Source organism: Vulpes lagopus, chromosome 18 (assembly GCF_018345385.1).
Source record: "Vulpes lagopus strain Blue_001 chromosome 18, ASM1834538v1, whole genome shotgun sequence".
Classification (NCBI taxonomy): Eukaryota; Metazoa; Chordata; class Mammalia; order Carnivora; family Canidae; genus Vulpes; species Vulpes lagopus.
Window position 1 is genome coordinate 31,104,323 of NC_054841.1, and position 12,689 is coordinate 31,117,011.

At 45.3% G+C, this 12,689-nt stretch overlaps 1 protein-coding gene across 8 annotated transcripts in view; it reads right to left on the reverse strand.

Moving 5' to 3' along the window:
• SLC23A2 (solute carrier family 23 member 2) overlaps positions 1-12,689 on the reverse strand; it is a 134,830-nt gene that overhangs the window by 32,630 nt on the left and 89,511 nt on the right. For all 8 annotated transcript variants that reach the window (XM_041732687.1, XM_041732688.1, XM_041732689.1 and 5 more), the window contains one exon: positions 377-465. In XM_041732687.1, the coding sequence (XP_041588621.1) occupies positions 377-465 (89 nt within the window). The remainder of the gene's footprint in view (positions 1-376; positions 466-12,689) is intronic.

The window sequence follows — 12,689 nt, forward strand, 5'->3', positions numbered from 1 at the left end:
GTTTCAGAGAAGGGATGCTGACGCAGCAAAGAGAGTGATTATTGGTGGTTCATAAAATCCACTGAAAGAAAGAGGCAGAAAAATAGCACAATGTTGTTCTAGTCTATTCCCATATTTATTAATTTCATTAGCATAGAGAAATGAGGTCCTTTCTGGTCCTTACTTGCTCTGGGATTAGGGATGAACAAGTGGGGAGAGAGAGACAGACAGAAACACGATCCACAGACTGGAGTGTTCTAAGCGGTTTGTTGGTTTGTGTGTTCTGTGCCCAATTCCAGAAAGGATTTAAGGCTGCCAAGGGCAGCACATCCAGGCCTCCCTTCTATCACCTGTGCTAAGGGACCCCAATGACGTACGTGGAAATAACTGCAGTTACCTGTGGTGTTACATTTCCATTTATCTAAAGACAGGATGGCTCGAGCAGGGGCCAGAAATGCAAAAGCACTGGCCTGAAACAGGGGTAACCTAAAAGAAACGAGACCAAAACCATGATCACGGCATCAGGAACTACCGAGGTAGTTCACGATTTGACAGCTTAACAGTCTTTTCCATAGAACATAGCACATGAGTAAATGCAGGCATGTGAGGGAGAAAGAACCCCAGTCCACACAGATCTCCACCATTTAGCCAGGGCCGCTGGCTTCTCCGTCTTCCCCTCCTGCTGCTCTCCCCACAGACAGTCCCAGCAAGGGCCCTGGGGGAGCCCTATGGTCAGCGCCAGCACCCCAACACGAAGCCCAGGCCCTGCCATCACCACATTTCCCCCTTGGGAGTAAAGGATGTCAGGTGTTTGGGTGTCTCGCTTCCCTGCTGAGTTTGTGATCACCTTCTTAAACATCGGTGTCTCTTCCATTTACCACTCCCCTCCTCCCTGCCTTTATATCCTATTGGTTATCACAGAAAAAAAAAAATCTCTCCCGTCATTCCATTTTGTAAATCAAATCAGCCCTAAAATCTTAGAGGATAAGCATCATAATTGTGTTAGTGATCTAGAGCTATTGAGGAAAGAAAAACCATAACTTACAAATCAACAGTAGACATAATATTCTGCTTAATAACAAATACTCAAAAAGCATTTTAAACCCTATTTTTAAAGCAGACCCAGGGTCACCTGGGTTGCACAGTCGGTTAAGCATCAGACTTCTTGATTTTGGCTCTCATCATGATCCCAGTATCTTGGGATCAAGCCCCACGTGGGTGTATGCACTCACCAGGAGTCTGCTTTATTTCTCTCTCCCTCTCCCTCTGCCCCTTGCTTTATCTCAAAATAAATATTTTTTTTTAATAAAGCAGACCCAGGAAGCATATGGACTCTCTGTTAAATCTCCTGCCTACAATCCTCAAATGCCACCATTCAATTACATTTTAGATACTTCATGCTGACTTTCTAAACATCTGAACTACTCAAATTCAAAAAATTTGCCATTTTCTTTGAAAGTGGAAGGCATTTCAGCTACAGCTGTATAAAGGTAGCTTTACAGGCTAACATAAGAACTTCACTGCTATTTTTAACACTATTTTCCAGGTAAAATATAAAAACAACTGTGTGCAGGGCTGGGAACTCCCAGATGTCCAGATACTTCTGAAATACTCCCTGGCAGCCTTGAATCAGTGTCCTGGCCAGCAGTCGGGGAACTCAGCACTCGCCTCTCTGCATTCCAACAGCGAGTCTGCCTAGATTGGGACAGGAAATGGGCTGAGAGAAGGTGGCTCTGGCTGAAGGATAAGCAGCCACATTATAAGCCCAGAGGCAGCATATACCTCTCTGTGCCAGATACAGGGTCAAGATTCTTTTGTTCTCCTGGCTGTTTTACTCATGCAAGGAAATCAATTGAGAGTAGGCAGGATGCTGGCTCTAGGGCATAGAGGCAGGCTACACAGTACAAACCAGATGTGTTGTTAGCAGTCATTCACATGGGCATGCCCTCCACCAACCGCCTATTTATAATTGAGCCCAGAGCACAGTAGGCATCAAAAGTAGAAGTGAAGGTCACCTGAAGTGGGAATGTTTATCAAAGAAAAATCCTGTTTGATTTGGTAACTTTTCATAAATGTCTTAAAAGGGTAAAGGGAGGGCAACATCTAATCAGGAATGGATGTTGTCTCAAATGGCCCAAATAACATCTGCTTTACTATTGTCTCAGATTTCAAGCAACACAGCCCAGGGCCACGTTATGTGGGTTGCATTCAGAGGCCTTGTCCTAGGAACAGGGCAATCGACACTGCACTGGTGACTCACTGGACAGGAAAGTGAAGACTGGTTCTGGGTTCCGCCCCCGATGTCATGAACTCTTCTTGACCTTGTCTGGATCTGGGCACTGTTTAGGGCAAACGTTTTACAGCTTAACTTTGACCAAAAGTCCTGAGAACATAGCTACCAAGAAGTTCCCTCATTTCAAGTCACTGGGATCCTGAATTCCTTTGAAAGCAGGTGGTGACAGAAAATCTGCACATGTGTTGCCCTGGTCTCCCAGGATGCTCTGGAAATGGCCACAGATGCCAGCTCACATGTTCACTGTCCAGCCACACACACCATCTGCCACAAGCAGTACGAGCAGGAGGATACATGACCACACTGTACAGCAAGCAGCAGAAGTGCCCCAGGGTGGTCTCCACAACTGGAAGCAGAAATTAGCGGCTTAATGGAGGTGTTCTTAGGTAAAGTTGTGACAAAAACATATTATTTCATCAAACAAGAACTTCCCTAAATACAAAGCCAATTTTCTAAGAAAAAGATGGAGGAGGATAAAGATACTGTCATCTGATGAGTGGTTTTTTCTTTTAAGTCCTTCCACAGCATACAGCTGACCAATCCCAGGGCTCTACTCTCTATACTGCAGTCACATGCCTATAACCACTTCAGGTCCCTGGGCTCCCCATGCAGACAAGACGGTCTATTCTTTTACTTTGTCCTAATTAAACTGTGCCTCTCTTTACACTAGGGACTGGCTCATGACTCGTCTTTGTGAGTAACGTTTTCTCAGGACACAGCCACTCCCATATCTTCACCAGTTGTCTGCAGCTGCTTTGGGGCTACAGTGGTGGAGTCCCGTAGTTACAAGACCACAGAGTCGAAAATATTTCCTGCTAGTTCCTTTACAGGGAAAATCTGCTGCTGTAGCGCGTACAGAAAGTATTATCTTAAACACAGGAAGAAGTGGTAGGTTTTTGCAGATAAGTTTTTAAGGTTAACCGTGTCACTAGATGTTCTGAGGGAAAAAAATCTGAGCAGACAGGCAGGCATGGTTGTCATGACATGCTCCCATGTTAGGCTCCAGCCCAAGGATGGAGGAAAAAAAACTCACCTAAGCGTTTCTTTAAAACTCTGCTAGAGGTCTCCCGTTTCCTTGTCCAACCCCAGGAGACCAGAGCTCCGGGCCCTTTACAGACCTGCACTCCAGCATCTTGCCTCTGAGCCTTTGCTCTCTCGGTCATCAACTCACTTCCAATGTTCCATCTGTATTCCTCATTCCAGGCACAGAGAAAATACTGCCTCCTCCAGGAAACATTCCAGGATCTCCTTCTTTGCAGTCCTACTGTGTTCCCTGACAACTCAGGACTTTCTGGCTGTGATTTCTGCAAGTCACCCTACAAGTTGCCAGGAAGCTGCTTCTTGATTCCCTGAGGTGCTAGTTAAAAAAACGGAGATGCCTGCATCTCACCCAGGCCTGCTTAATCAGAGTCTCGGATGAGGCCTCCAATCTTGCATTGTGAACACTCACTTCTGGGTGAAGCTGAGGCACCAGGCACCACAAACACAGACAACTGCTGTGCCAGTGAAGGGATTTCCTGTTTTACAATGACAGAAAAAAACGAGTCCTGGGTGCCGAGGATTCCTGCTGTGTGAAGCACACAGCTAGCTGTGGCCACACACAAAGGCGGTGGTAATGCAGATGGGGAGGTCTGTAGGAGCAGTCACCCACCTAGATTAAAGGGCAAGAAGCAGGGTAACACGTAGGGGAGGGGCTGTGAAGAGTCCAGGCAGAGAGAAGAACAGTCACAAATGAGAGCCACACAGCAGCCCCAGGAATTCTCTGAGAACTGCAGGCACCTGACTGGGGGTAGGGGCTGACGTAGTGAGGGTCGGGGCAGACCAGGGGCAAACACCCCACTTTGTGCCAGCAGGCAAGAGCGACCTTGCTCGGAAAGGACTGCTCTGAGGAAACTAGGGAAGCTGACCTGAAACCCAAACATTCTCACAAGGCACTCCAACAGGCTGTGGCCTGACTCCACTTGTTGTCTGTGCCTTGTTGACCCCGTTCTGCCGCTGTGTCGGCCCCAATGACCTGCCAGCCCAGGTCTCTGCACACACCTTGGCCTCCATGGGGCCTCCCTCAGAACATCTAAGCAATCTGTACAGATGGACACTCTCCCTGCCTGTGGGCCTGACCATCTCCCCACAAGGCTGGAACTGCCCTGACAGCAGAAACTGGGGCGTTTTACTCATCATCATTGTGTCCCCAGCACCAACGTGCACACAAGCAGCTAATTAAGAAGTTAAAGCACTATTTACAAATGTTATTCTTTGAGAAGAATTTTATTAGACTAGAAATAAGTCTGTCATATTGATTGTAACTGCAAATTAGGGACAGGACTTTTTTTCGGGGGCGGGGGGGGAGGGGTAAAGATTAAAAGCACTGTATAAAGAGGACAGAGTCAAACGTCCATGAATTTTCCAGACAAATCCCCCAGGTCTCAGGGGCTAGCAATCTTCCCTGGTGTCATCAGGAGAAATGTCTTTAATAAGTTTAATAATAAGTTTAAAAGAGGGGATGGGCCCTACAAGTAGCACCTGGAAGGTAGGAAATGTTACCTCCCTGGAACTGAATCATTTAATGAAAATGAGTAAAGCAATACAGTCAACACAGAAAGTGCATTCTGTGCCTGGCTTCCTCCATCTACCAGAAAGCAATCCAGTTCATGCAAAATCTTTCATTGTTAGATAAATATTTACTTGAGTCTAAATGGCAGCACAATTTTAAAATAATCTCTAAGAAACAGAACAGGTTTTGGTTCAAGGAGCCGTAGTTTCAAAATTGAATCTGCGAGCAGGAATGTGTACCCTAAGTCCCTTAAGGAAAAGCAAAACACAGTTTGTCAAAGGAAACTCTAACTGGTAACATTTTCCTATTGTTTCTCTTATGTATGTTCTATCAGCTGCACTATCTGGAAACTAGCTTGAATCTCCTAAGATTAAACACACCCTCCTACAGCCATCACTCTCCCATGTCACATCCAAGGATGACATTAATTGAACGATGTTATCTACTATTCAGGCCACATTTAAATGCATCCATGTATTAATCAAAGTGCTTACACCTGCCCCTGCTCCCCCAAATCCAATCAGAGTTTCTATATTGCATTTGGGTGTCTTGTGTCACATTCAGACCCAGGCTTAAACACTTCTGGCAAGGAGACTGTTCGGGTGCCACGCACTTCTTCAAGCATCCCATCAGGACGCCTGCCCGGGACATCAGGTGCCCCACTGTGGGAATATTACACTCCCACCAGCTTACTAACATTCTTACATAGCAGGATTAAGAACTACAATTTTTCCATTTGGTCATTCCATCCACATTAAACCAGTAGCCTTTCATAAAGGAGTTTTTTTTGTTCAACCTTATCTCCTTCTTTTACTGTTTTGAACGTCATTGTAGATGCAGGAATTCCTTTTTCATTCAGTTTTATAATCCACTTTTATGATGATTCTTCTTAATAGACTGTCCCAAACTTGCCCAAAGCAGCCTGTTCAAGCAGGTTCCCCTTCTTTATGACGTGACTCTCCCCCCACCCACCACAGGTGGGTCTTTGTTATTCTTCCAGCAAGTCTTTGTTTTCTGCACAAGATGCTCCAGGGTCAACCCGCACTTTTCTCAGTCCTGGCCTTGGAGTCTACTCCTGGAGGAAGGCCAGGTTCATTTTAGTGCAGAGCAGGATTCAGAAACCAAGATCAAATACCAGGTGGTCTCACTGTTCCTGTTCCTGGGGTGGCATTTAGTTAGTGAACAGAGCTAGGATTCATTTGTGAATCATGGGATGATAACGACACCTCTAGCTCAGTCTAATACCCCTGAATTACCTCTTTCTTTCCGTATTTGTATCTCTCCTTTTGCTACATTGACTGTCCCAATTTCCATGATCATCAACATACTATTCATTTGTTTTATCCTATTACATCATACAGCACAGTCCCAGAATTACACCAAAATCACTACTAATAAGACTAAGATAATTAAGCCTATTAAGATTTCTATTTTGTCCTTAGAATAAATCCCATTCAGGGCATGTAAAGCACTATGTTCTGAAGTCTGTGAATGAATTCTGTATGGTTAGCAATTTGACATATAGCTAGGCTCCCATGTTTCTGTAATTCAATTTCAGGATTTGCTCTTCATCCTTTTAGACTTTATGTTTTGAATATGTTGAATATTTGTATAGTTTAAAAAATCAAACCAGATAGAGAGCTGTACCAGGAAAGTCTCACTACCATCCCACCCATCGCCCCATTCCCAGCTACTCACTATAGTTAATCATTTCCCTTAATTCCTCATTTATCCTTATTCCTTCATGTGTGCACTCACTTTTTTTTTTTTTTTTTTTAACAATTTATTTCAACATATCCTGGAACCTATCCTATACTAGTTCAGAGGCCTTTCCCATTCTTTCTCAGGCTGCACGGGACTATAATGTGTAATATACATATAGCAGCCAGTCTCCTACAGATGGGCATTTAAGTTGTTAAATATTTTGCTGGTAGAGATTATATGGCAATTAGTAAGTTTTGGGGCATTATATTGCATTTGTGGGAGTGTATCTTCAGAGTAAATTTCTGTAAGTGGGACTGCTGGATCAAATGGTTAAATGCATATGTACTCAAGATATTGTAACATTCTTTAGAAGGGTTGAACTATTTTCACTCTTGGCAGCAATGTATAAAAATGCCTGTTCTCACAGAGTCTCGCCATCAGAGTGGCTTGGCTCATCAAAATTTTTACCTTTTTGTGAATCTGACAAATATGAGAAATGGTATCTCAAAGGCAGCTTTAGTTTATATTCTGTTATTATAAATTGACATGTTCTTACATATGAAGAAGGACTATTATATAACTCCCGTGATCTGTTCATGTCTTCTACTTATTCTATATAATTTTTGGTATCTTTTTAAAATACTTCAAGAGTATTACAAATATTGGACTTTATCTCTGATACCTGACAAATACTTTCTCCAGTTTGTCATTTTTTTTTTTAAGATTTTATTTATTTATTCATGAGAGACAGATAGGCAAAGACACAGGCAGAAAGAAAGCAGGCTCCATGCAGGGAGCCCGATGTGGGACTCGATCCCGGAACTCCGGGATCACACCCTGAGCCAAAAAGATAGATGCTCAACCACTGAGCCACCCAGGCATCCCTAGTTTGTCATTTTTGGTCATGGTATATTTTTACAATATAAAGTTTAAAATTTTTAAAGTTTTAAAGTCATCAGATTTACGATCCTTTTATTGTTTCTGGGGTTTGAGTCCTAGTTTAAAAGTGTTTCCAGGGGCTCCCGGGTGGCTCAGTGGTTGGGCGTCTGCCTTCAGCTCTGGTCATGATCTCGGGGTCCTGGAATCGAGTCCTGCATCAGGCTCCCCGCAGGAGGCCTGTTTCTCCCTCTGCCTATGTCTCTGCCTCTGTCTCTCATGAATAAATAAATAAAATGTTTAAAAATTTTTTTAAAAAAGGCTTTCCCTACTTCTAGGTTATAGAAGAATTTACCCTTGTATTATTCTAATACTTACAGTTTCATGATTCTTGCACTTGGATTTCTAATGCATTCTGAGTTGATTCAAAAAAAAAAAAAAACTTCACTAAAGACAAGTGTAACCTTTTATCTTCAAGTTCATGCTATTCTGGTTTTACAGGCAAATGCAAAAATTAGATGAACTATCAGCACTTCCAATTACAGAGTCTTGGAGATCCTTGGCGGGAAGCAGCCAACCAGCTTCCCTCCCAAGCCACAGCTCACAGCCAGAGGCTTTGTCCAGACAGAGTACAGGAATTTAGGAGGGCTAGTTGGATGCAATTTTGATAACCTCTTTGTCAAGCATAATAGTATCAACTATTTCCAGTAAAGGGTTTGTTAGCCTAAAACACTTTTATGGAGAACTGAACTCATTAACCCCACATGTACTAAGAGGACTCTGCCAGTCTCCTCCCTGGGAACATCAGAAATACTCAGAGAAACAGCATGTCAACCGAAGGAGAAATCACCTGGAAAAGCTGGTGCTCAAGGAGCTAACCTTGAACAGTCTCAGCTAAGAGGTGATGGTGGGTGCTCAGGCCACAGGAGAAGCTAGATAAAGACCTAACCATTTTCTGTTCACCTGAAACAAATTCAGGGGCCCACCTTGGTCAGGGGATGCTGGTAGTGTGGTGAGCAGTGCACTCAACCACCTGCTACATGCATCAAGGACATGCTGCTCTGCCAGACAGCCCAGCCCTTGCCCACTGCACTCCTGCCTCACCTGCACCCACCTGCCTCTTTCCCTTTCAGAAGGTGCACTAAAATAATAAGCCAACAGGCAGGTGTGGACAGGTTCCAAGCATTATCTCATTCGATGCTAACAATTTCATCATTATTAATCACCATTTTACAGATGAGGGAAGGGGGCTTTGAGAGACCAGATAGCTTGTGCAGTCACAAGGCTGGAAAACTGGGAGAGGCATGATGCCAGCTGAGGCCAAAGCTCTCTGATACGGCTGGTTAGGGGACCAAGGCAAAGTTCCCTCCAAGGTCATTACCTCCAAGTTCTTACAAGCTTCCAGTTCTGTAACATAGCACTCAAAATTTGAGTTAAATGGACAATAATTTTTTTTTATTTAGGGAAAAAAACCTGCCACCTGGTACTGTGTGTGGCTTCATGGACAGAATACAAAAGACTATCATCCCTATGATAATTTTGGCAAACCCACTGACCCTGAATCTAAATGTACCTCTGGTTCCATCCCCTAGTTTACAACAGAGAAGAGAGATTGTGGAGAAAAAAAAAAAAAAATCAAATACCATCCTGAGGACACAATCTGACAAATTCAGGCCACTGGATGCTCAACAAGACAATGGCCTGGGCACCTTAGGAAGGCAACACTATGGAGGAAAGATGTGAGAATAGCTCATTATTAAGAGATCAGAGAGACATAATAAACAAATATACCACATGACCTTGGTTGCATCCGGGTTCAGCAAAGTGGGAGGAACGGCTAAGGAAGATATTTCAGGGACAACCCGGGATATTAGATAACCTGCATGTTAGATGATACGGTGGAACGACAATATTCTCAGGTGTGGTAAATGGTTACACAAGGGACCCTCAGTCCTAATAGAGTATTATGGGTGAGCCAACATGCCATCTACAACTTTACTCTCAAGTGGTTCAAAAAACTGCATGTATGCCCCAAAAGCATATACAGAAACAGAATGCAGGAGACAGCCCAATCACCCCCACTGCTTCCCTCTACCCTTATAAGTTTCACGAGTTCAAAGCCCCAGACCTGAAAGCTGGAGGTATCCTACAGCCACCCCTGTACTCAGCAAGCACATACCACATACAGGCCCCAAGAACTCAGGAAGGTGAGAGACAGGGGAGTGCCCTCTTCAGGACAGACAAGGTTAGAGAATGGGTTGCCACACCAGCTACTATGACTCCCTCAGCCCAATTCCTACCATTTCTCAGCAAAGAAAAGCTGTGTATGCCTGCAGCAGGCCTGTGATGAACAGGAGGGGTTCCTCTGGGAAGGGTACACCCTACCTGCAGTCTTTTCTTTTGTGGGAGAGCTCAGAGTGAGGTCTCCCAGTCTTTTGTCCCAGGCATCTCTTGAGGAACCCCCGACATGGCACCTGCCATGCCTCCGGGGAAGTGGAGAAGGGTGGGTGTGGCAGATAAGGGGCAGGGTTCAAGGGTCCTCCTTCACCCCCAGCTCTGCACTGACACCTGGGAGTGAGGTGGTAGGACTCTGAGAAGTTCAGAGATATACCAACACTTGGCGTCTGTTTTAAGAGGCAACAGCAGCCAAGGTGATGCATCAGCTGAGTCCTCCCCAAAGCTAGGGGAGGCAATACTGCTGCCAGCTGGCTAACACTGGAATGGGGGTGGGGGTACATGGGGGAATCTGAACAAACTTGCCCTGATTTCTTAGGATTTCAAAGCTTTGCATTAATTCTCGGAACACGCCTGAGGAATTCCTGGGATTGACATCACAAACTAACCAAAATGAGAATTGTTGAAACCTCACTTGAGAAAACTCAGCAATAAAGACCTTGCTGAAAGCAAAGTGCATGGGGTCAAGGTCAAAGGGCAAGTGGGGAGGAGGGAGGTGGTAGCAGCAGCCTTTGCAGAACTTTTGCCCCCAGCAGGCAGAGGCTCTGGGAAGCACTAAAGCCACAGCAGTCACACAGTGTCAGGGGCTGAGACCCACAACTACTATTTCAAAAACAGTCATAGTTCCTGGAGGAAAGGACACTACTTCGTGCAGGGGCAGGTGTGCAGTGAAGGGAGAAGGGTCTGCAGCACACATGGGGTGGCCTCAACCAGCCCACCGGGGGTAACGCCCCCAAAGGAGACTTCATGATGTAGCACCCCAAAGCTGGTGCTCCTAGCTCATGCCCAGTTCTGTGGAAGCACACATCTGCTTCATTGCCATTGTTTCCCTGCCAATTATGGTTATTTTAATGGAATGAAACAGGCTTCCAGGAACAGCACCCCACTCTTCAGCAGGGTGCCCATATGAAATGAGGAGGGATGACCTGGGCACAGCCCACAGGTCAGGGAAGTTGACACTTCCCTCCCTCTTCTGCTGTAGACCTGTGGTCCTCCCAGCTTCCTCAAAGGAAAGGGCCCACTCCTCACAGGTAGAGACCACAGCAGGTCTTTAGGTTCCAAGCACCCACCGCATCCAGTGCAATGGAGTACTGGGTACTCAGTAGGAGGTGGGGAAAATACGTAAAGAAACTACAGAACTCAGACACTACATGATCTGAAATCATGACAGCTGAACACAAAATTCCTTTTGCTACTGTAAGCCTAAAGAAATGGGCACTAAACTGCAAACAGACATGCATGCACACACACACATACACACACACACAGGCCACCTACCATCCTTACAGTTATGACACTGGGAATAAACCCCTCTCCCCACTCCCTCAGGCCTCCCTCCTACATGGTCCCAACCTGGCCATCCCTTCTGCCCCAACTGCTCGATCTATTTGATTCTATTGTGATCAGGAAGCAAAAACACAAGTCTGTTCAAGTCTGTTATGGTGGTAATTCACAGCATATGATGAGGTCCACGTTAGCATCCAGCAGAACTAGAGGAATTTCTATGTGACTCTTACTCATACTCAACTTCTCAAACGTAAGCACGTAATAGAAGCTTGTAATAATCTATATGCACAATAATGGCAAAATGTCATCGACAGGACACCTTCAGAAGACCAGCTTCTCATTTTTCACAAATGGAAATAGAGCTTAGGAGGTCATCTGCCCAAGGCCAGAGGGCTGAGTAGGTCCCTCTCACTTCCTGGGCTCTCTGCAACCCTCATGTATGAAGGGAAAAGAAACCATTATTGACCACATGCCTTCAGCTAATGCTTTACACTGGGTACTTAGGTTCTGACCACCTATGGGATTATAGTTTTTCATTAAAATATCCAACTTGATTTTTTAAAAATACATCATTACCTTTATTGTTGCAATCCTAAATTAGTCTTCCTTAAAACAGTATTTCATTTTTACTGTTTATTCATAATTAAAGCAACATTACTACACTGCCAAATTAACCATACCCAATACCTAACACACGCATCATGACTCTATCAGAGCCAGCACCGGCAAAGCAGGCAGCTCTGGCAACATCGACTTGGTGAGCCTTTGGAACAGACCCTGGGACACGCACCTGCTTCCCCATCCCGAGTAGGAGCCAGGTGTTCAGAGTATCATGGATGGGTCCTCACTCTGAGATCTGACCGCCAGCCTTGCTCTGCTGGAAATACTGGAGGAGGGGGTGTGCAGGGGAGGCAGTGAGGTATCTGGCCACTCTTGGGATTTCTGCTCTTCTCTCACTCAACCTACAGGAAGCGAGCCAGGGGCACAGTAGGTGGTTCCACTGGAGAGGGGAGCCCTGCCCAATGGGGCCCAGTGGAAGGAGGGGAAGAGCAGGGGTTAGGGAATTCAGAGCTCTACTGGAAAGGGTGAAGGGTGGGGAGATGGAACACGGGAATAACCAGGTGCAGCAAACCAACCCCAGAGGTGGTGACTACCCAGGCAGGGAGGGGAGTGCCCCTCATCCACTTCACCATCTTGGTTCACCCGTGCTCAGCAGTCCCTCAAATATACGGTGGACAAATACTGAAAAGAATTTATCAATAAGAGCTTGAGGCTTTGCAGAGTTGGAATCCACAACACTGGAAGCAAGGATCCCAGGCAAGAAAAAAGTGCTGTTGGCACAGAGAAGGAGAGCAAGAGTTAGCTCAGTGCAAGAAGGGCTAGGAACCCAAGAGGGGTGACATGTGGGCTGCTCTGCCACACTCCCCAGCCCCAAAGGCAGCTGCTCAAATTCATTCAATCATATCCTTTAATCAAAACACTCAAGGTACACTCATGTTTTTCTTTCCATCTTAGGATCAAAAGCAGGAAGGGACTTCTAGAATG